This window comes from Sycon ciliatum, chromosome 1, assembly GCF_964019385.1.
Source record: "Sycon ciliatum chromosome 1, ocSycCili1.1, whole genome shotgun sequence".
Taxonomy (NCBI): Eukaryota; Metazoa; Porifera; class Calcarea; order Leucosolenida; family Sycettidae; genus Sycon; species Sycon ciliatum.
Window position 1 is genome coordinate 60,649,891 of NC_088643.1, and position 17,534 is coordinate 60,667,424.

The 17,534-nt window shown below is 47.7% G+C and overlaps 1 protein-coding gene and 20 non-coding genes across 21 annotated transcripts; 20 read left to right on the forward strand and 1 right to left on the reverse strand.

The window, feature by feature from the left end:
• The first annotated feature begins 32 nt into the window (after window positions 1–32).
• Window positions 33–151, forward strand: LOC135807496 (5S ribosomal RNA). The gene has a single exon (XR_010551773.1). It is a non-coding gene; the product is annotated as a 5S ribosomal RNA (ribosomal RNA).
• Window positions 152–556: 405 nt separating this feature from the next.
• On the forward strand, window positions 557–675 carry LOC135807497 (5S ribosomal RNA). Its single transcript, XR_010551774.1, has one exon. It is a non-coding gene; the product is annotated as a 5S ribosomal RNA (ribosomal RNA).
• A 391-nt stretch (window positions 676–1,066) lies between these two features.
• On the forward strand, window positions 1,067–1,185 carry LOC135807498 (5S ribosomal RNA). Its single transcript, XR_010551775.1, has one exon. It is a non-coding gene; the product is annotated as a 5S ribosomal RNA (ribosomal RNA).
• Window positions 1,186–1,579: 394 nt separating this feature from the next.
• Window positions 1,580–1,698, forward strand: LOC135807499 (5S ribosomal RNA). Its single transcript, XR_010551776.1, has one exon. It is a non-coding gene; the product is annotated as a 5S ribosomal RNA (ribosomal RNA).
• Window positions 1,699–2,106: 408 nt separating this feature from the next.
• LOC135807656 (5S ribosomal RNA) lies at window positions 2,107–2,225 on the forward strand. The gene has a single exon (XR_010551928.1). It is a non-coding gene; the product is annotated as a 5S ribosomal RNA (ribosomal RNA).
• A 403-nt stretch (window positions 2,226–2,628) lies between these two features.
• LOC135807500 (5S ribosomal RNA) lies at window positions 2,629–2,747 on the forward strand. The gene has a single exon (XR_010551777.1). It is a non-coding gene; the product is annotated as a 5S ribosomal RNA (ribosomal RNA).
• Window positions 2,748–3,155: 408 nt separating this feature from the next.
• On the forward strand, window positions 3,156–3,274 carry LOC135807501 (5S ribosomal RNA). Its single transcript, XR_010551778.1, has one exon. It is a non-coding gene; the product is annotated as a 5S ribosomal RNA (ribosomal RNA).
• Window positions 3,275–3,835: 561 nt separating this feature from the next.
• On the forward strand, window positions 3,836–3,954 carry LOC135807503 (5S ribosomal RNA). Its single transcript, XR_010551780.1, has one exon. It is a non-coding gene; the product is annotated as a 5S ribosomal RNA (ribosomal RNA).
• A 419-nt stretch (window positions 3,955–4,373) lies between these two features.
• LOC135807504 (5S ribosomal RNA) lies at window positions 4,374–4,492 on the forward strand. The gene has a single exon (XR_010551781.1). It is a non-coding gene; the product is annotated as a 5S ribosomal RNA (ribosomal RNA).
• Window positions 4,493–4,890: 398 nt separating this feature from the next.
• On the forward strand, window positions 4,891–5,009 carry LOC135807505 (5S ribosomal RNA). Its single transcript, XR_010551782.1, has one exon. It is a non-coding gene; the product is annotated as a 5S ribosomal RNA (ribosomal RNA).
• A 396-nt stretch (window positions 5,010–5,405) lies between these two features.
• On the forward strand, window positions 5,406–5,524 carry LOC135807506 (5S ribosomal RNA). The gene has a single exon (XR_010551783.1). It is a non-coding gene; the product is annotated as a 5S ribosomal RNA (ribosomal RNA).
• Window positions 5,525–5,915: 391 nt separating this feature from the next.
• Window positions 5,916–6,034, forward strand: LOC135807668 (5S ribosomal RNA). The gene has a single exon (XR_010551938.1). It is a non-coding gene; the product is annotated as a 5S ribosomal RNA (ribosomal RNA).
• An 802-nt stretch (window positions 6,035–6,836) lies between these two features.
• Window positions 6,837–6,955, forward strand: LOC135807507 (5S ribosomal RNA). Its single transcript, XR_010551784.1, has one exon. It is a non-coding gene; the product is annotated as a 5S ribosomal RNA (ribosomal RNA).
• Window positions 6,956–7,348: 393 nt separating this feature from the next.
• On the forward strand, window positions 7,349–7,467 carry LOC135807508 (5S ribosomal RNA). Its single transcript, XR_010551785.1, has one exon. It is a non-coding gene; the product is annotated as a 5S ribosomal RNA (ribosomal RNA).
• A 391-nt stretch (window positions 7,468–7,858) lies between these two features.
• Window positions 7,859–7,977, forward strand: LOC135807509 (5S ribosomal RNA). The gene has a single exon (XR_010551786.1). It is a non-coding gene; the product is annotated as a 5S ribosomal RNA (ribosomal RNA).
• Window positions 7,978–8,382: 405 nt separating this feature from the next.
• On the forward strand, window positions 8,383–8,501 carry LOC135807511 (5S ribosomal RNA). Its single transcript, XR_010551787.1, has one exon. It is a non-coding gene; the product is annotated as a 5S ribosomal RNA (ribosomal RNA).
• A 391-nt stretch (window positions 8,502–8,892) lies between these two features.
• On the forward strand, window positions 8,893–9,011 carry LOC135807512 (5S ribosomal RNA). Its single transcript, XR_010551788.1, has one exon. It is a non-coding gene; the product is annotated as a 5S ribosomal RNA (ribosomal RNA).
• A 394-nt stretch (window positions 9,012–9,405) lies between these two features.
• LOC135807513 (5S ribosomal RNA) lies at window positions 9,406–9,524 on the forward strand. Its single transcript, XR_010551789.1, has one exon. It is a non-coding gene; the product is annotated as a 5S ribosomal RNA (ribosomal RNA).
• A 408-nt stretch (window positions 9,525–9,932) lies between these two features.
• LOC135807515 (5S ribosomal RNA) lies at window positions 9,933–10,051 on the forward strand. The gene has a single exon (XR_010551791.1). It is a non-coding gene; the product is annotated as a 5S ribosomal RNA (ribosomal RNA).
• A 405-nt stretch (window positions 10,052–10,456) lies between these two features.
• Window positions 10,457–10,575, forward strand: LOC135807516 (5S ribosomal RNA). Its single transcript, XR_010551792.1, has one exon. It is a non-coding gene; the product is annotated as a 5S ribosomal RNA (ribosomal RNA).
• Window positions 10,576–11,757: 1,182 nt separating this feature from the next.
• Window positions 11,758–16,617, reverse strand: LOC135805981 (uncharacterized). The gene has a single exon (XM_065320105.1). It carries the CDS (start codon window positions 16,615–16,617, stop codon window positions 11,758–11,760), a length of 4,860 nt encoding a protein of 1,619 aa, XP_065176177.1.
• Window positions 16,618–17,534: the final 917 nt, after the last annotated feature.

Consider the following 17,534-nt stretch of genomic DNA (forward strand, 5'->3'; position numbering starts at 1 on the left):
AGTATAAGGGGAGTCGGCGAAAGGAAAAGAATGTCTACGGCCATACCACGTTGAAAATACCGGTTCTCGTCCGATCACCGAAGTCAAGCAACGTCGGGCGAGGTTAGTACTTGGATGGGTGACCGCCTGGGAATACCTCGTGCTGTAGACTTTTTTCTTTTCTTTTCTTTTATTTTCTTTTCTTTCTTTCCTTTTCATTTCATTTCTTTTCTTCTTCTTCTTTTCTTCTCTTTCTTTGTCTTCCTTGCTGCAAGGCTCAGTTCTTCTTCAGTGTTCGTCGCACAGAAAACAGGACAGTGCTGCGTAGATCTACGTTCTTTTTGATTATTCAGCGGCTTCAGTCTATCTTCAAAGGTGTTTTTTTCTTTCTTCCCCGAACCCCTGACCCAGCATGCAATTCCGTATTTGCCGCCGCACGCAGGCAGACGCCCTAGACCCCTGATGGCAGCTATGGACTGTACCTGTGCGCCTAGCATGTATTTGTGTGGGTTATTGTGCGTGCGTGCGCGACACTGGGTGTTTTCAGTATAAGGGGAGTCGGCGAAAGGAAAAGAATGTCTACGGCCATACCACGTTGAAAATACCGGTTCTCGTCCGATCACCGAAGTCAAGCAACGTCGGGCGAGGTTAGTACTTGGATGGGTGACCGCCTGGGAATACCTCGTGCTGTAGACTTTTTTCTTTTCTTTTCTTTTCTTTCCTTTTCATTTCATTTCTTTTCTTCTCCTTCTTTTCTTCTCTTTCTTTGTCTTCCTTGCTGCAAGGCTCAGTTCTTCTTCAGTGTTCGTCGCACAGAAAACAGGACAGTGCTGCGTAGATCTACGTTCTTTTTGATTATTCAGCGGCTTCAGTCTATCTTCAAAGGTGTTTTTTTCTTTCTTCCCCGAACCCCTGACCCAGCATGCAATTGCGTATTTGCAGCCGCACGCAGGCAGACGCCCTAGATCCCTGATGGCAGCTATGGACTGTACCTGTGCGCCTAGCATGTATTTGTGTGGGTTATTGTGCGTGCGTGCGCGACACTGGGTGTTTTCAGTATAAGGGGAGTCGGCGAAAGGAAAAGAATGTCTACGGCCATACCACGTTGAAAATACCGGTTCTCGTCCGATCACCGAAGTCAAGCAACGTCGGGCGAGGTTAGTACTTGGATGGGTGACCGCCTGGGAATACCTCGTGCTGTAGACTTTTTTCTTTTCTTTTCTTTTTCTTTCCTTTTCATTTCATTTCTATTCTTCTTCTTCTTTTCTTCTCTTTCTTTGTCTTCCTTGCTGCAAGTCTCAGTTCTTCTTCAGTGTTCGTCGCACAGAAAACAGGACAGTGCTGCGTAGATCTACGTTCTTTTTGATTATTCAGCGGCTTCAGTCTATCTTCAAAGGTGTTTTTTTCTTTCTTCCCCGAACCCCTGACCCAGCATGCAATTGCGTATTTGCAGCCGCACGCAGGCAGACGCCCTAGATCCCTGATGGCAGCTATGGACTGTACCTGTGCGCCCAGCATGTATTTGTGTGTGTGTTATTGTGCGTGCGTGCGCGACACTGGGTGTTTTCAGTATAAGGGGAGTCGGCGAAAGGAAAAGAATGTCTACGGCCATACCACGTTGAAAATACCGGTTCTCGTCCGATCACCGAAGTCAAGCAACGTCGGGCGAGGTTAGTACTTGGATGGGTGACCGCCTGGGAATACCTCGTGCTGTAGACTTTTTTCTTTTCTTTTCTTTTCTTTTCTTTCTTTTTCATTTCATTTCATTTCATTTCATTTCTTTTCTTCTTCTTTTCTTCACTTTCTTTGTCTTCCCTGCTGCAAGGCTCAGTTCTTCTTCAGTGTTCGTCGCACAGAAAACAGGACAGTGCTGCGTAGATCTACGTTCTTTTTGATTATTCAGCGGCTTCAGTCTATCTTCAAAGGTGTTTTTTTCTTTCTTCCCCGAACCCCTGACCCAGCATGCAATTGCGTATTTGCAGCCGCACGCAGGCAGACGCCCTAGATCCCTGATGGCAGCTATGGACTGTACCTGTGCGCCTAGCATGTATTTGTGTGGGTTATTGTGCGTGCGTGCGCGACACTGGGTGTTTTCAGTATAAGGGGAGTCGGCGAAAGGAAAAGAATGTCTACGGCCATACCACGTTGAAAATACCGGTTCTCGTCCGATCACCGAAGTCAAGCAACGTCGGGCGAGGTTAGTACTTGGATGGGTGACCGCCTGGGAATACCTCGTGCTGTAGACATTTTTCTTTTCTTTTCTTTTCTTTTCTTTTCTTTCCTTTTCATTTCATTTCTATTCTTCTTCTTCTTTTCTTCTCTTTCTTTGTCTTCCTTGCTGCAAGTCTCAGTTCTTCTTCAGTGTTCGTCGCACAGAAAACAGGACAGTGCTGCGTAGATCTACGTTCTTTTTGATTATTCAGCGGCTTCAGTCTATCTTCAAAGGTGTTTTTTTCTTTCTTCCCCGAACCCCTGACCCAGCATGCAATTGCGTATTTGCAGCCGCACGCAGGCAGACGCCCTAGATCCCTGATGGCAGCTATGGACTGTACCTGTGCGCCCAGCATGTATTTGTGTGTGTGTTATTGTGCGTGCGTGCGCGACACTGGGTGTTTTCAGTATAAGGGGAGTCGGCGAAAGGAAAAGAATGTCTACGGCCATACCACGTTGAAAATACCGGTTCTCGTCCGATCACCGAAGTCAAGCAACGTCGGGCGAGGTTAGTACTTGGATGGGTGACCGCCTGGGAATACCTCGTGCTGTAGACTTTTTTCTTTTCTTTTCTTTTCTTTTCTTTCTTTTTCATTTCATTTCATTTCATTTCTTTTCTTTTCTTCTTCTTTTCTTCACTTTCTTTGTCTTCCCTGCTGCAAGGCTCAGTTCTTCTTCAGTGTTCGTCGCACAGAAAACAGGACAGTGCTGCGTAGATCTACGTTCTTTTTGATTATTCAGCGGCTTCAGTCTATCTTCAAAGGTGTTTTTTTCTTTCTTCCCCGAACCCCTGACCCAGCATGCAATTGCGTATTTGCAGCCGCACGCAGGCAGACGCCCTAGATCCCTGATGGCAGCTATGGACTGTACCTGTGCGCCTAGCATGTATTTGTGTGGGTTATTGTGCGTGCGTGCGCGACACTGGGTGTTTTCAGTATAAGGGGAGTCGGCGAAAGGAAAAGAATGTCTACGGCCATACCACGTTGAAAATACCGGTTCTCGTCCGATCACCGAAGTCAAGCAACGTCGGGCGAGGTTAGTACTTGGATGGGTGACCGCCTGGGAATACCTCGTGCTGTAGACTTTTTTCTTTTCTTTTCTTTTCTTTTCTTTCCTTTTCATTTCATTTCTTTTCTTCTTCTTCTTCTTCTTCTTTTCTTCTCTTTCACCGAAGTCAAGCAACGTCGGGCGAGGTTAGTACTTGGATGGGTGACCGCCTGGGAATACCTCGTGCTGTAGACATTTTTCTTTTCTTTTCTTTTCTTTTCTTTTCTTTCCTTTTCATTTCATTTCTTTTCTTCTTCTTCTTTTCTTCTCTTTCTTTGTCTTCCTTGCTGCAAGGCTCAGTTCTTCTTCAGTGTTCGTCGCACAGAAAACAGGACAGTGCTGCGTAGATCTACGTTCTTTTTGATTATTCAGCGGCTTCAGTCTATCTTCAAAGGTGTTTTTTTCTTTCTTCCCCGAACCCCTGACCCAGCATGCAATTGCGTATTTGCAGCCGCACGCAGGCAGACGCCCTAGATCCCTGATGGCAGCTATGGACTGTACCTGTGCGCCCAGCATGTATTTGTGTGTGTGTTATTGTGCGTGCGTGCGCGACACTGGGTGTTTTCAGTATAAGGGGAGTCGGCGAAAGGAAAAGAATGTCTACGGCCATACCACGTTGAAAATACCGGTTCTCGTCCGATCACCGAAGTCAAGCAACGTCGGGCGAGGTTAGTACTTGGATGGGTGACCGCCTGGGAATACCTCGTGCTGTAGACTTTTTTCTTTTCTTTTCTTTTCTTTTCTTTTCTTTTCTTTCCTTTTCATTTCATTTCTTTTCTTCTTCTTCTTCTTTTCTTCTCTTTCTTTGTCTTCCTTGCTGCAAGGCTCAGTTCTTCTTCAGTGTTCGTCGCACAGAAAACAGGACAGTGCTGCGTAGATCTACGTTCTTTTTGATTATTCAGCGGCTTCAGTCTATCTTCAAAGGTGTTTTTTTCTTTCTTCCCCGAACCCCTGACCCAGCATGCAATTGCGTTTTTGCAGCCGCACGCAGGCAGACGCCCTAGATCCCTGATGGCAGCTATGGACTGAACCTGTGCGCCCAGCATGTATTTGTGTGTGTGTGTGTGTGTTGATGTGCGTGCGTGCGCGACACTGGGTGTTTTCAGTATAAGGGGAGTCGGCGAAAGGAAAAGAATGTCTACGGCCATACCACGTTGAAAATACCGGTTCTCGTCCGATCACCGAAGTCAAGCAACGTCGGGCGAGGTTAGTACTTGGATGGGTGACCGCCTGGGAATACCTCGTGCTGTAGACTTTTTTCTTTTCTTTTCTTTTCTTTCCTTTCCTTTTCATTTCATTTCTTTTCTTCTTCTTCTTTTCTTCTCTTTCTTTGTCTTCCTTGCTGCAAGGCTCAGTTCTTCTTCAGTGTTCGTCGCACAGAAAACAGGACAGTGCTGCGTAGATCTACGTTCTTTTTGATTATTCAGCGGCTTCAGTCTATCTTCAAAGGTGTTTTTTTCTTTCTTCCCCGAACCCCTGACCCAGCATGCAATTGCGTTTTTGCAGCCGCACGCAGGCAGACGCCCTAGATCCCTGATGGCAGCTATGGACTGTACCTGTGCGCCCAGCATGTATTTGTGTGTGTGTTATTGTGCGTGCGTGCGCGACACTGGGTGTTTTCAGTATAAGGGGAGTAGGCGAAAGGAAAAGAATGTCTACGGCCATACCACGTTGAAAATACCGGTTCTCGTCCGATCACCGAAGTCAAGCAACGTCGGGCGAGGTTAGTACTTGGATGGGTGACCGCCTGGGAATACCTCGTGCTGTAGACTTTTTTCTTTTCTTTTCTTTTCTTTTCTTTCCTTTTCATTTCATTTCTTTTCTTCTTCTTCTTTTCTTCTCTTTCTTTGTCTTCCTTGCTGCAAGGCTCAGTTCTTCTTCAGTGTTCGTCGCACAGAAAACAGGACAGTGCTGCGTAGATCTACGTTCTTTTTGATTATTCAGCGGCTTCAGTCTATCTTCAAAGGTGTTTTTTTCTTTCTTCCCCGAACCCCTGACCCAGCATGCAATTGCGTATTTGCAGCCGCACGCAGGCAGACGCCCTATATCCCTGATGGCAGCTATGGCCTGTACCTGTGCGCCTAGCATGTATTTGTGTGGGTTATTGTGCGTGCGTGCGCGACACTGGGTGTTTTCAGTATAAGGGGAGTCGGCGAAAGGAAAAGAATGTCTACGGCCATACCACGTTGAAAATACCGGTTCTCGTCCGATCACCGAAGTCAAGCAACGTCGGGCGAGGTTAGTACTTGGATGGGTGACCGCCTGGGAATACCTCGTGCTGTAGACTTTTTTCTTTTCTTTTCTTTTCTTTCCTTTTCATTGCATTTCTTTTCTTCTTCTTCTTTTCTTCTCTTTCTTTGTCTTCCTTGCTGCAAGGCTCAGTTCTTCTTCAGTGTTCGTCGCACAGAAAACAGGACAGTGCTGCGTAGATCTACGTTCTTTTTGATTATTCAGCGGCTTCAGTCTATCTTCAAAGGTGTTTTTTTCTTTCTTCCCCGAACCCCTGACCCAGCATGCAATTGCGTATTTGCAGCCGCACGCAGGCAGACGCCCTAGATCCCTGATGGCAGCTATGGACTGTACCTGTGCGCCCAGCATGTATTTGTGTGTGTTATTGTGCGTGCATGCGCGACACTGGGTGTTTTCAGTAAAAGGGGAGTCGGCGAAAGGAAAAGAATGTCTACGGCCATACCACGTTGAAAATACCGGTTCTCGTCCGATCACCGAAGTCAAGCAACGTCGGGCGAGGTAAGTACTTGGATGGGTGACCGCCTGGGAATACCTCGTGCTGTAGACTTTTTTCTTTTCTTTTCTTTTCTTTTCTTTCCTTTTCATTTCATTTCTTTTCTTCTTCTTCTTTTCTTCTCTTTCTTTGTCTTCCTTGCTGCAAGGCTCAGTTCTTCTTCAGTGTTCGTCGCACAGAAAACAGGACAGTGTTGCGTAGATCTACGTTCTTTTTGATTATTCAGCGGCTTCAGTCTATCTTCAAAGGTGTTTTTTTCTTTCTTCCCCGAACCCCTGACCCAGCATGCAATTGCGTATTTGCAGCCGCACGCAGGCAGACGCCCTAGATCCCTGATGGCAGCTATGGACTGTACCTGTGCGCCTAGCATGTATTTGTGTGGGTTATTGTGCGTGCGTGCGCGACACTGGGTGTTTTCAGTATAAGGGGAGTCGGCGAAAGGAAAAGAATGTCTACGGCCATAATAATAATAATAATTCGCGGGATTCGCGTTGGCATCGCTTGAATGTTCAGAAACACACAAACTAGCCTTCGCTTCCGCAGGCCACCACTATGCCTATGCCTTGCACACCTTAGTGGCGAATGCAGACCTCACAAGTGAGTCAGGGGAGAGTAGGTGAGTCTCTCAACCAATCGGGCGTGTAACGGCCCATAACCCTGTAAACTGCATCCTTGTTACCCTCACTCCGAGCTGTGAGTACCCAGTTGACCGTGGGTGTCGGCGCAGTTCACCACGCATAAAAAGTCTTTACTCACGTAAAAAGTCTTTACACGCTCCCTGCTACCAGCGCGGGTCTCGAACTCGGGACCTCATCATTCGCAGGCAGGCCTGCAAACCAATCGGCCATATGCGTTGGTCTACGGCCATACCACGTTGAAAATACCGGTTCTCGTCCGATCACCGAAGTCAAGCAACGTCGGGCGAGGTTAGTACTTGGATGGGTGACCGCCTGGGAATACCTCGTGCTGTAGACTTTTTTCTTTTCTTTTCTTTTCTTTTCTTTCCTTTTCATTTCATTTCTTTTCTTCTTCTTTTCTTCTCTTTCTTTGTCTTCCTTGCTGCAAGGCTCAGTTCTTCTTCAGTGTTCGTCGCACAGAAAACAGGACAGTGCTGCGTAGATCTACGTTCTTTTTGATTTTTCAGCGGCTTCAGTCTATCTTCAAAGGTGTTTTTTTCTTTCTTCCCCGTACCCCTGACCAAGCGTGCAATTGCGTATTTGCAGCCGCACGCAGGCAGACGCCCTAGATCCCTGAACGCAGCTTTGGACTGTACCTGTGCGCCTAGCATGTATTTGTGTGTGTTATTGTGCGTGCGTGCGCGACACTGGGTGTTTTCAGTATAAGGGGAGTCGGCGAAAGGAAAAGAATGTCTACGGCCATACCACGTTGAAAATACCGGTTCTCGTCCGATCACCGAAGTCAAGCAACGTCGGGCGAGGTTAGTACTTGGATGGGTGACCGCCTGGGAATACCTCGTGCTGTAGACTTTTTTCTTTTCTTTTCTTTTCTTTCCTTTTCATTGCATTTCTTTTCTTCTTCTTCTTTTCTTCTCTTTCTTTGTCTTCCTTGCTGCAAGGCTCAGTTCTTCTTCAGTGTTCGTCGCACAGAAAATAGGACAGTGCTGCGTAGATCTACGTTCTTTTTGATTATTCAGCGGCTTCAGTCTATCTTCAAAGGTATTTTTTTCTTACTTCCCCGAACCCCTGACCCAGCATGCAATTGCGTATTTGCAGCCGCACGCAGGCAGACGCCCTAGATCCCTGATGGCAGCTATGGACTGTACCTGTGCGCCTAGCATGTATTTGTGTGGGTTATTGTGCGTGCGTGCGCGACACTGGGTGTTTTCAGTATAAGGGGAGTCGGCGAAAGGAAAAGAATGTCTACGGCCATACCACGTTGAAAATACCGGTTCTCGTCCGATCACCGAAGTCAAGCAACGTCGGGCGAGGTTAGTACTTGGATGGGTGACCGCCTGGGAATACCTCGTGCTGTAGACTTTTTTCTTTTCTTTTCTTTTATTTTCTTTTCTTTCTTTCCTTTTCATTTCATTTCTTTTCTTCTTCTTCTTTTCTTCTCTTTCTTTGTCTTCCTTGCTGCAAGGCTCAGTTCTTCTTCAGTGTTCGTCGCACAGAAAACAGGACAGTGCTGCGTAGATCTACGTTCTTTTTGATTATTCAGCGGCTTCAGTCTATCTTCAAAGGTGTTTTTTTCTTTCTTCCCCGAACCCCTGACCCAGCATGCAATTCCGTATTTGCCGCCGCACGCAGGCAGACGCCCTAGACCCCTGATGGCAGCTATGGACTGTACCTGTGCGCCTAGCATGTATTTGTGTGGGTTATTGTGCGTGCGTGCGCGACACTGGGTGTTTTCAGTATAAGGGGAGTCGGCGAAAGGAAAAGAATGTCTACGGCCATACCACGTTGAAAATACCGGTTCTCGTCCGATCACCGAAGTCAAGCAACGTCGGGCGAGGTTAGTACTTGGATGGGTGACCGCCTGGGAATACCTCGTGCTGTAGACTTTTTTCTTTTCTTTTCTTTTCTTTCCTTTTCATTTCATTTCTTTTCTTCTCCTTCTTTTCTTCTCTTTCTTTGTCTTCCTTGCTGCAAGGCTCAGTTCTTCTTCAGTGTTCGTCGCACAGAAAACAGGACAGTGCTGCGTAGATCTACGTTCTTTTTGATTATTCAGCGGCTTCAGTCTATCTTCAAAGGTGTTTTTTTCTTTCTTCCCCGAACCCCTGACCCAGCATGCAATTGCGTATTTGCAGCCGCACGCAGGCAGACGCCCTAGATCCCTGATGGCAGCTATGGACTGTACCTGTGCGCCTAGCATGTATTTGTGTGGGTTATTGTGCGTGCGTGCGCGACACTGGGTGTTTTCAGTATAAGGGGAGTCGGCGAAAGGAAAAGAATGTCTACGGCCATACCACGTTGAAAATACCGGTTCTCGTCCGATCACCGAAGTCAAGCAACGTCGGGCGAGGTTAGTACTTGGATGGGTGACCGCCTGGGAATACCTCGTGCTGTAGACTTTTTTCTTTTCTTTTCTTTTTCTTTCCTTTTCATTTCATTTCTATTCTTCTTCTTCTTTTCTTCTCTTTCTTTGTCTTCCTTGCTGCAAGTCTCAGTTCTTCTTCAGTGTTCGTCGCACAGAAAACAGGACAGTGCTGCGTAGATCTACGTTCTTTTTGATTATTCAGCGGCTTCAGTCTATCTTCAAAGGTGTTTTTTTCTTTCTTCCCCGAACCCCTGACCCAGCATGCAATTGCGTATTTGCAGCCGCACGCAGGCAGACGCCCTAGATCCCTGATGGCAGCTATGGACTGTACCTGTGCGCCCAGCATGTATTTGTGTGTGTGTTATTGTGCGTGCGTGCGCGACACTGGGTGTTTTCAGTATAAGGGGAGTCGGCGAAAGGAAAAGAATGTCTACGGCCATACCACGTTGAAAATACCGGTTCTCGTCCGATCACCGAAGTCAAGCAACGTCGGGCGAGGTTAGTACTTGGATGGGTGACCGCCTGGGAATACCTCGTGCTGTAGACTTTTTTCTTTTCTTTTCTTTTCTTTTCTTTCTTTTTCATTTCATTTCATTTCATTTCATTTCTTTTCTTCTTCTTTTCTTCTCTTTCTTTGTCTTCCTTGCTGCAAGGCTCAGTTCTTCTTCAGTGTTCGTCGCACAGAAAACAGGACAGTGCTGCGTAGATCTACGTTCTTTTTGATTATTCAGCGGCTTCAGTCTATCTTCAAAGGTGTTTTTTTCTTTCTTCCCCGAACCCCTGACCCAGCATGCAATTGCGTATTTGCAGCCGCACGCAGGCAGACGCCCTAGATCCCTGATGGCAGCTATGGACTGTACCTGTGCGCCTAGCATGTATTTGTGTGGGTTATTGTGCGTGCGTGCGCGACACTGGGTGTTTTCAGTATAAGGGGAGTCGGCGAAAGGAAAAGAATGTCTACGGCCATACCACGTTGAAAATACCGGTTCTCGTCCGATCACCGAAGTCAAGCAACGTCGGGCGAGGTTAGTACTTGGATGGGTGACCGCCTGGGAATACCTCGTGCTGTAGACTTTTTTCTTTTCTTTTCTTTTCTTTTCTTTCCTTTTCATTTCATTTCTTTTCTTCTTCTTCTTCTTCTTCTTTTCTTCTCTTTCTTTGTCTTCCTTGCTGCAAGGCTCAGTTCTTCTTCAGTGTTCGTCGCACAGAAAACAGGACAGTGCTGCGTAGATCTACGTTCTTTTTGATTATTCAGCGGCTTCAGTCTATCTTCAAAGGTGTTTTTTTCTTTCTTCCCCGAACCCCTGACCCAGCATGCAATTGCGTATTTGCAGCCGCACGCAGGCAGACGCCCTAGATCCCTGATGGCAGCTATGGACTGTACCTGTGCGCCTAGCATGTATTTGTGTGGGTTATTGTGCGTGCGTGCGCGACACTGGGTGTTTTCAGTATAAGGGGAGTCGGCGAAAGGAAAAGAATGTCTACGGCCATACCACGTTGAAAATACCGGTTCTCGTCCGATCACCGAAGTCAAGCAACGTCGGGCGAGGTTAGTACTTGGATGGGTGACCGCCTGGGAATACCTCGTGCTGTAGACTTTTTTCTTTTCTTTTCTTTTCTTTTCTTTCCTTTCCTTTTCATTTCATTTCTTTTCTTCTTCTTCTTCTTCTTTTCTTCTCTTTCTTTGTCTTCCTTGCTGCAAGGCTCAGTTCTTCTTCAGTGTTCGTCGCACAGAAAACAGGACAGTGCTGCGTAGATCTACGTTCTTTTTGATTATTCAGCGGCTTCAGTCTATCTTCAAAGGTGTTTTTTTCTTTCTTCCCCGAACCCCTGACCCAGCATGCAATTGCGTATTTATTATTATTATTATTATTTATTATTTATTACAACATCTCAAGACTCGGCGGAAACATCGGCCAATGTTACGAGAGTGGGTGATTGCCAACCACGGCGATAAAATTAATAGAAATGAGGGGAGGGAAAAAGAAAGAAAGAGTAGCAAAACGAACAGCAACAACAACTCCGTAAAGAAAGATAATGTCAAATAAAAACAGTGAAAAACGCAGAGACGCAAAGGACATGTGGATAATGAGCTATGTATGTCGTAGTAAATAAGAGGCGGCACGGATCTTAAACAGGCGGAGTGAGGTCAGGTCCTTAACTTCTCTGGGTAGAGTGAGCCAAACAGAATAAGCAATAAAGAGAGGGGAGCTCAAAAGAGTGGATGAGTTACACATAGGGTGTGCACACGCCAGACAGTTTCTTGGGATCGGGAGAGCTTGATTTGACTGAATTTGACTGACACTGCACAAGAGGTAAAATTATTGTTCTTGCTGTGAACTGAAAGAAGACGACGACTCAAGCGCAAGGCGCTTGCGCAGAGCAAAAAAGGAGGAAAAAACATGGAGGAAGTCGCCAAGAGGCGAGTGAGTCAGTAGAAATAATAAACACGCGGCCCCGCTTCGGTGTGGGAACGCGGAAACAAACCGGGGTAGAGAACACAAACTATGACGTGTACTGCAAATAATCTCATGACGTTGAACATCATGTCAACGTCGTGACACTCCCCCGCAAGAGATGCAGAGAAAAGGAGATAATTCGTAACAAAGTAACGTGGAAACAAAACACAATAAGTGCATATATTACGCAAGGGTGAAAGAGAGTAGACCGTCACACACAGAGAGAGAGAGAGAGAGAGAGAGAGAGAGAGAGAGAGAGAGAGAGAGAGAGAGAGAAAGAGAGAGTTCAGATGTGAACTATCAACTGTCTAGCTGATTCAACTAAACAAGTTCGCTGCCAATTAATTGGCGAAGCGTCTGACGTTGCTTCTTAGCGGCAGCACGTTGTGGACGACTGGGTGGAGCAACAGCTGCTGGAACTGGCAGATCGGCTTGGCCAGTGGTGTGTGTGTCCGGAGCGGTGCTGTTGTTGTTAGCCTCGGAGTTAGCAGCAGGACAGATAGGGTACAGGAGAGACAGGGGTCGTTTGAGCTCTGTCTTCTCTGCAGTGATGACGGTTGCGGAACGTATCTCCATGTCCAACGGGATAGATCTTGTTGCGCGGGCAGATGGAAGCGGGGCCATATCTGGGGTGCGGTATGGACCACCGTGGTGCTTCCGGCAAGTCAGGCACTTAGTGATGAATGACTTCACTGTTGCACGCCCTCGTGGTAACCAGTACTCGTAACGCAGTCTTGATAGCGTGTGTGCAACGCCGCCATGCATCGTCATCAGGTGACAATCGTTGATGATGAGCTGGGTGATGGGATGCGTTTGGGGAATCAGTACTGGATACTTTGCTTGATAGCAAAGTTCGGCGTTCTCCAAGCGTCCTCTGCATCTGATGAGGCGGTTCTCATCGAGGAAGAGCCGCAGCTTGTCCTTCGGGCTGTGCTTCTTACAATTTTCGACAGCACTGACGTCTGACAGATTCTGTTGTGCATGGTGTAGCCACATGATTTTGGCTACCTTGACCTCTGAGTTACAACTAGAATCCACCCCGAAGGACTTGCCGCCTTGTGGTCTCAACCTGGAGAGAAACCGCAAACACAGAGCAGAAACACGCACTAAGGCACTGAAAGACGAAAACCTGGCACAATCAATACCAAATGGTGGTTCATCACATGTTTTTTTTTGTTCGTGATGCGCATCAGGCTTTTTTTTCATTTCGTGTGCAAGCTCAGTGTCTGGACCGGTGGACTCTGTTGGGTGTGATACAGGTGCAGGTATCTCCGAAGTGCTTGAAGGACCCTCCCCAGCGGCAACGTTGACATGGTGATCAAGTGCTGGCTCGGCGTGATGGTCAGCAGTGGCAAGGAAGTGTGGACCGTGCCACCATAGCGAGCTGGCTTGAAGGGAAGGAACAGAGACACCGCGTGAAGGCAAGTCGGCGGGATTGTCGGTAGAGCGGACATAGCGATAGGCAACATCGGGAACCGCACGAATGGCATCAATACGGTTGTTGACGAAGACAGGTAGTTTGTCAGAAGAGGCCAGCCAATGGAGAACTGTGGTGGAGTCTGACCATAGAAAGGTAGAGGAGAAAGTGAGCGGAAGTTCCCGACGGACGAATTGGATCAGACGAACACCGAGAAGCGCGGCCATTAATTCCAGACGTGGAATGGTAGGTGAAGCAACAGGTGCAACACGGGACTTGATGATTAGAAGGTTCGACGTGTGTTGATCGTCAAACGTAGTAGTAAGGTAAGCAACGGCACCGTAAGCCAGCCCAGATGCGTCGCTGAAGACGTGGAGAGAAAACCGAGCGTCGCTGGCACGTGGTGCACTGATGAATCGTGGACATTTCGTTGATGCAGCAAGTTCAAGTTGAGCCGCAATATCACACCATCTACAAATGATGTCTTGTGGAAGGTCGTCGTCCCAGCCGACGTTCAGCTTCCAAAGATCCTGAAGCAGAATCTTCGCACCAACAAGAACAGGAGACTGGAGACCAAGGGGGTCAAAGAATTGGGCAGTATGTCGAAGGATACTCCGCTTCGTTGTGGCCGACTTGGATACGGCACTGACAGGTGCAATATGTAGAGTATCATGTTCTGTATCCCACAGCATACCGAGGCACTTGTGGATAGTACCCTTGGCTCGGTCTGGTTCTGGAATGCTGCTAAGAAACTCTGCAGAATTACTAGACCACTCGCGAACATTCATAGACGCAACACTGAAGAGGCGCTTCGTGGCATCATAGATAGCAATCGCCTCCGTCCCAGAGTTGGCACCAAGGAACAGGTTGTCAACGTAAATATTGCGAGACACTAGGTCGGAATCTGTTGTATCAGCAGCGCTAAGATGATGCTGAATAGTGGCAGCCAAGAGAAATGGACTGCTGACAACGCCAAACGGAACACGACAGAAACGAAGTTGTCGTATGTTGTCTGGAGTAGCTGAGCTGGATGCATCGTGCAGCCATAGGAAGCGGGTCACGTCACGATCATGTGAGTGCAGACCAATCTGCAGAAAGGCCTTTTCTACGTCTCCACTTATGGCTACCGGAGAAAGACGAAAACGAAGAAGAATACCGCAAAGGTCTGGAACAAGATTGGGGCCAGCGTGCAAGCAGTCGTTGAGACTGGCGAGTTTTTCGGAACATTTTGCGGACGCATCATACACTACCCTCAGCTTCGTGGTAGTAGCAGTAGGTTTGAGTACTGAATGGTGTGGAAGGTAGTGAATCTGGTTGGTTGTAAAACCACGAGGAACATCTTCTATCATGCCCCTGTCAAGCTGGTCTTGAATCACGGTATCGTACTGGTCAAGAAGTTCCGGATGGGCTTCGAGGCGACGCACTTGTGCCTTCAGGCGACCGAAAGCCAGACCGTAGTTTGTCGGAAGAGGAGGATGTGAGTCCCTCCAGGGCCAACTCACCGCGTACCGACCCTCGGCAAAGGAGATGGAGTTGGCGAAGCGCTCGCCCACAAGATCTTGCGACGACGTATCGTCAAAAGTACCCAAGCTCTCTGTCGACCAGAACTTACGGAGGTCGAATTCAGGGTCCGTGTCTGTTTGATGAGCAAGACATGACTGCGCCTCTGTGGTGGCAGGCACAGGCAGACTGCCGGTACAGATAAAACCAAGAACGGAGTCGAGCAAGACCAGACCACCGCTTAGTTCGGTGCGGTCCTTGCCGATAATATCATAATAGTGATCGAGACCAATCAAGACGTCTACGACCATGGGCTCTGCGCTGCTGGAGAGCGGTTCTGCAAGTGGCAGAGACTGTAGAAGAGGAAAAGAAGAAGCAAGTGGACATCGCGCAATTGGAGCGGTTATGTTCGGAAGTACACTGGCCTGAATCGCACGAGTGGACCCATCCTTACACTGCATGGTCAAACTCACCTTGGCGTACACGGTACTTTTTCTTTTGTTGTTCCCAAATGTAGCCAAGGAGAGTGTTTCATTTCCGATTGTGGGCAAATCGAGCTGATCTCGATAAGCTTGCGTGATGTATGTCTTGGTGGAGCCGGTATCAAAGAGAATACGGCCATTGATCGGCTTCAGCTTGGAGGAGAGAAACGGTGCCACAGCAGTTTGCATCATGATCTGGTGATCGGCGTTTGCGACCGTGCTCGTGGCAGGCTTGGGTTTGAAGGACTGAGCATTCGGGCTCATAGTGGAAGCTTGCCTCTGAGTGGATGCGGCAGTGAATTTATCTGGACACAAGCTGCTGTGGTGTGCAGGATTGTGGCAATAGAAACACCGCCGTTTGCTAGAGCAATCGTGCACGGAGTGGCCTGATCGCAAACACTTGAAACACCTTTGTTTAGCTACGCTCTTCCTCGCTTCTACTGTAGTGTACTTATTGCATTCGTCAGAGAAATGTGCCTCCGAACTGCAAAAAACACACACTCTCTTGGGCTTCGCTTTTGAAGTAGCTGAAGCTGAGGCAACAAGAGATTGACCGGACGCACTGGCAGATGGTGATTCGTGCGATTTTTTCGGTGGCTGGCTGAGGCGATCTGCTGCTTCATTCGCTATTATGAAGTTGGCTACTGCAGCGCGCAAGTCCGAAACGGTCCAGGATTGTGGCCCCTTTTTTAATTCCAAAGCCGCTAGCGTGGTGCGTGGCAATTTGTTCGTAATCATTGACACAAACACCGCCTGATTAACATTCTCACCAAGCGCTGTGAGGCTTCGCAAGTGCACCTCCAACGCATCGTGCAACCTACGCAAAGATGGAGTAGCGTTGGACGCAGGCGGTAAGTCCATGATTGCCGTGTAGTGTGCATTGACGCGAAGCTGATCATTCCCGAAACGTTTGCGGAGAATGTCAAGCGCGGTTGTGTAGTTGGTATCTGATATGGGCAAGCCAGCTATGGCATCCCGAGCCAAACCCGTTACGTGATCTCTTAGGTACGACAGTTTCTGGACACCCGACAACCCTTGATTCGCATCAATAGACGCAACAAACATATCGTGAAACTCAGCCCATTTCAGGAAATCACCAGAAAATGTTGGTATTTCAAATTTGGGCAAATTGACTGAACTTGTGGGAGCTGGTTGTGGTTGAGGTGATGATGCTTGCATGTGTTGTACGACTAGTTGGTGTTGTTTGATTAGATCCTCTTGCGACTGTAATACTTGCTGGTGTTGACTATGTGTAATAGACTGCGTACGAACAAGATCTCCTATTGACTGTTGGATGCTGGACAAATCAACCATACTAGTTTCTTGTTTGATACCCGCACTGCCCGTACTCTTGGTGCTACTTGGTGAGCTAGTACTAGTAGTAGCAGCTTCTGGACGGTTCGTCTGGGCTCTGTACTGCGGAGATCGCTTGCATTCAACAATTGACCCTCTGATGCGTACCGAATACGCAACCACATCGCAGATCTCCGTTTGCAGAGCCTCATCTGAACCCTCCAGAGTCTCCGAGTCCAAAACACTGGCCAATGCATCACACGCCTCATCATATGCGTACAATTCTTCAACAATACAATCCACAAGTGTACTTAGCTTTTTTGGATCCGAGTCCACGTGTTCTGGCGACAACTCGTCGGCCCTTTGACCTCCTTCCTTCGATAAAAGGAGTTCGGCCTCTTTGACGAGTTCGTCGATGGATCCTTGCAGCTGCGCGATCTTGGCCCGGCGCATGATCTGCGTGCCGGTCGTCACTGCTCTCTTCGGCATGTTAGCTCGACGACCCAAATCGGGCAAGCTGCTTACAAATTATTTGAGTCGAGTCTATCTTTCTCAAGATTGGAATGGTATCCCGGGTTTCGGCACCACTTTGTGCACACGCCAGACAGTTTCTTGGGATCGGGAGAGCTTGATTTGACTGAATTTGACTGACACTGCACAAGAGGTAAAATTATTGTTCTTGCTGTGAACTGAAAGAAGACGACGACTCAAGCGCAAGGCGCTTGCGCAGAGCAAAAAAGGAGGAAAAAACATGGAGGAAGTCGCCAAGAGGCGAGTGAGTCAGTAGAAATAATAAACACGCGGCCCCGCTTCGGTGTGGGAACGCGGAAACAAACCGGGGTAGAGAACACAAACTATGACGTGTACTGCAAATAATCTCATGACGTTGAACATCATGTCAACGTCGTGACATAGGGAGTAAGAGCGAGTTTCTAGTTCTTAGAGAAGAGAACCAATTAAAACACATGAGATGAGGTGGGCACAACTCAAGCTTAATAGAATGGACAAGAGAAGCCAGGTGTGCACTGCATCCATGTGATAACGGGGTTGTGTGAGCGATTTTATAAAGGGCGGATGATGAGAGCATGCGGGGTTGACGGAGGAGAATTTTAAGTATTTTCTTGTGATGTATTTCAAGCTTTGCAGCAGCGGAAGAGGATAACCCAACCCAAGACGTATCTGCATAATGAAATATTGGGCGAAGGTAGGCTAAATAAAAAAAGAAGCTTGCAAGAAAGTGGGAGGTAGGAGCAGTGGGGGGAGAGAATTCCTAAGGATTTACTTGATTTTTTACAGATATATTCAATGTGAGGTACCCAAGAGAGTGCAGAGTCAATCACAATGCCAAGGTGTTTGTGAGAAGACACTATGTCAATTGGATTTGGAAAGTTGGCATGGATGAGGGT

Bases quoted from the DNA above. Each gene is read 5' to 3' on its own strand.
- LOC135805981 (XM_065320105.1), bottom strand. From the start codon at position 16,617: ATGCCGAAGAGAGCAGTGACGACCGGCACGCAGATCATGCGCCGGGCC.